The sequence below is a fragment of the Cyprinodon variegatus genome, unplaced genomic scaffold, assembly GCF_000732505.1.
Source record: "Cyprinodon variegatus isolate N-32 unplaced genomic scaffold, C_variegatus-1.0 Scaffold1842, whole genome shotgun sequence".
NCBI classification, from domain to species: Eukaryota; Metazoa; Chordata; class Actinopteri; order Cyprinodontiformes; family Cyprinodontidae; genus Cyprinodon; species Cyprinodon variegatus.
Window position 1 is genome coordinate 48,834 of NW_015152295.1, and position 1,368 is coordinate 50,201.

General features: G+C 51.2%; 1 protein-coding gene across 1 annotated transcript in view; it reads left to right on the top strand.

Annotated features, from left to right (window-relative positions):
- pdxdc1 (pyridoxal-dependent decarboxylase domain containing 1) overlaps positions 1 to 1,368 on the top strand; it is a 29,736-nt gene that overhangs the window by 25,603 nt on the left and 2,765 nt on the right. The window contains exons 18-20 of the mRNA XM_015404727.1: positions 635 to 797; positions 865 to 961; positions 1,217 to 1,315. Of these exons, the coding sequence (XP_015260213.1) occupies positions 635 to 797; positions 865 to 961; positions 1,217 to 1,315 (359 nt within the window). The remainder of the gene's footprint in view (positions 1 to 634; positions 798 to 864; positions 962 to 1,216; positions 1,316 to 1,368) is intronic.

Here is a 1,368-nt window from a genome sequence, read left to right on the forward strand (position 1 = left end):
GTTCACACAGAACCTGGATCCGGTTCCAGGTCTGGACAGGGCGTTCACACAGAACCTGGATCCAGTTCCAGGTCTGGAGGCAGGTTTAAAATCCTGAACAGATTCTACTAAAGTACTGGAAGAGAAGCAGGAGCGGCTGCACTTTACAATGAGGTTCCCCTCATTTAGACGGTCTATAGATCTGTTATTATTAGATCTGCAAACACTTTATAACCCAAAACTCATGCAGTCAGCATATAAAGTAGATGAGACGTAAAGCATTCTCTAAATATTTAGTTCCTTCTCCTTCATTCCAGCATCAATGAGACGTAAAGCATTCTCTAAATATTTAGTTCCTTCTCCTTCATTCCAGCATCATAAATCAATTAATGTTTAGAAAATGTTCACAGCTAAAACATCTATTAACTATTTATCAGCCTTCATTAGATCAGATGGAGGAGACGCGTCAGGGAGGAGGTTCTGATCCAACAGTCCCTCCAGCGGGAGGCGCTTCTCTGTTAGATCTCCTCTTCCTTCCAGCAGGAGGCGTTGTCTGATGCGTCTCCTCTTGCTTTCAGTAGGAGGCGCAGTCTGATGCTTCCCTCTTCCCTCCAGCAGGAGGTGCTGTCTCTGTTAGATCTCCTCTTCCTTCCAGCGGGAGGCGCTGTGGTTCCTCCCTGCCTCTACAGTCAGACCCTAAAGAGTTCTCCTTGTTTGATCTGCAGCTGATGGAGAACATGACGGAGCGGGTGAGGAAAGGCATCCTGGAGGCGGAGCTGCAGCTGCAGAAGGCCAATGAGGAGAAGCTCCTGGAGGAGGTGTGTGTCACGCAGCAGCTGCTGGTCTGGCTCCTGGCGCCTCCTAAGATCTTTGTCTGTGTTCCAGGGAATGCTGAGACAGCTCCCCCTGGTGGGCTCCGTGCTGAACTGGTTCTCCCCGCTGGAGAGCTCCATCAAGGGGAGGAGCTTTAACCTGGCAGCAGGTAGGCTACTGAACGTCTGCAGACTGTCTGGGATTGGAGGAAGGAGGGGGGACGAACCAAGCTGGGAGGAGGAGGGGGAGGAGGAGGAGGAGGAGGAGGAGGAGGCAGAATGAAATAGTTATGATGAAAATAAAAACCATCCAGTCAGAGATCATCAATGCTGCATGTTTTCATCTTCTTCTTTGACCCGTTGCAGACGGGCGTGTTTCTGTTTCCATGGTTACAGCCGTGTGCTTTAACCCCTCTGCTCCTCAGGTTCTCTGGACTCCACAGACGTAACGTACTCCACCAAAGCCCAGGCCGGCAGGATGTCCCTGCAGGACACGCCCAGCCTCCCGTCGAAGAGAAACCCGGGTAGGAGGCTCTGTTCTTCCTCACTGCGCTGCTTAACGCACGGAATGCTGCGT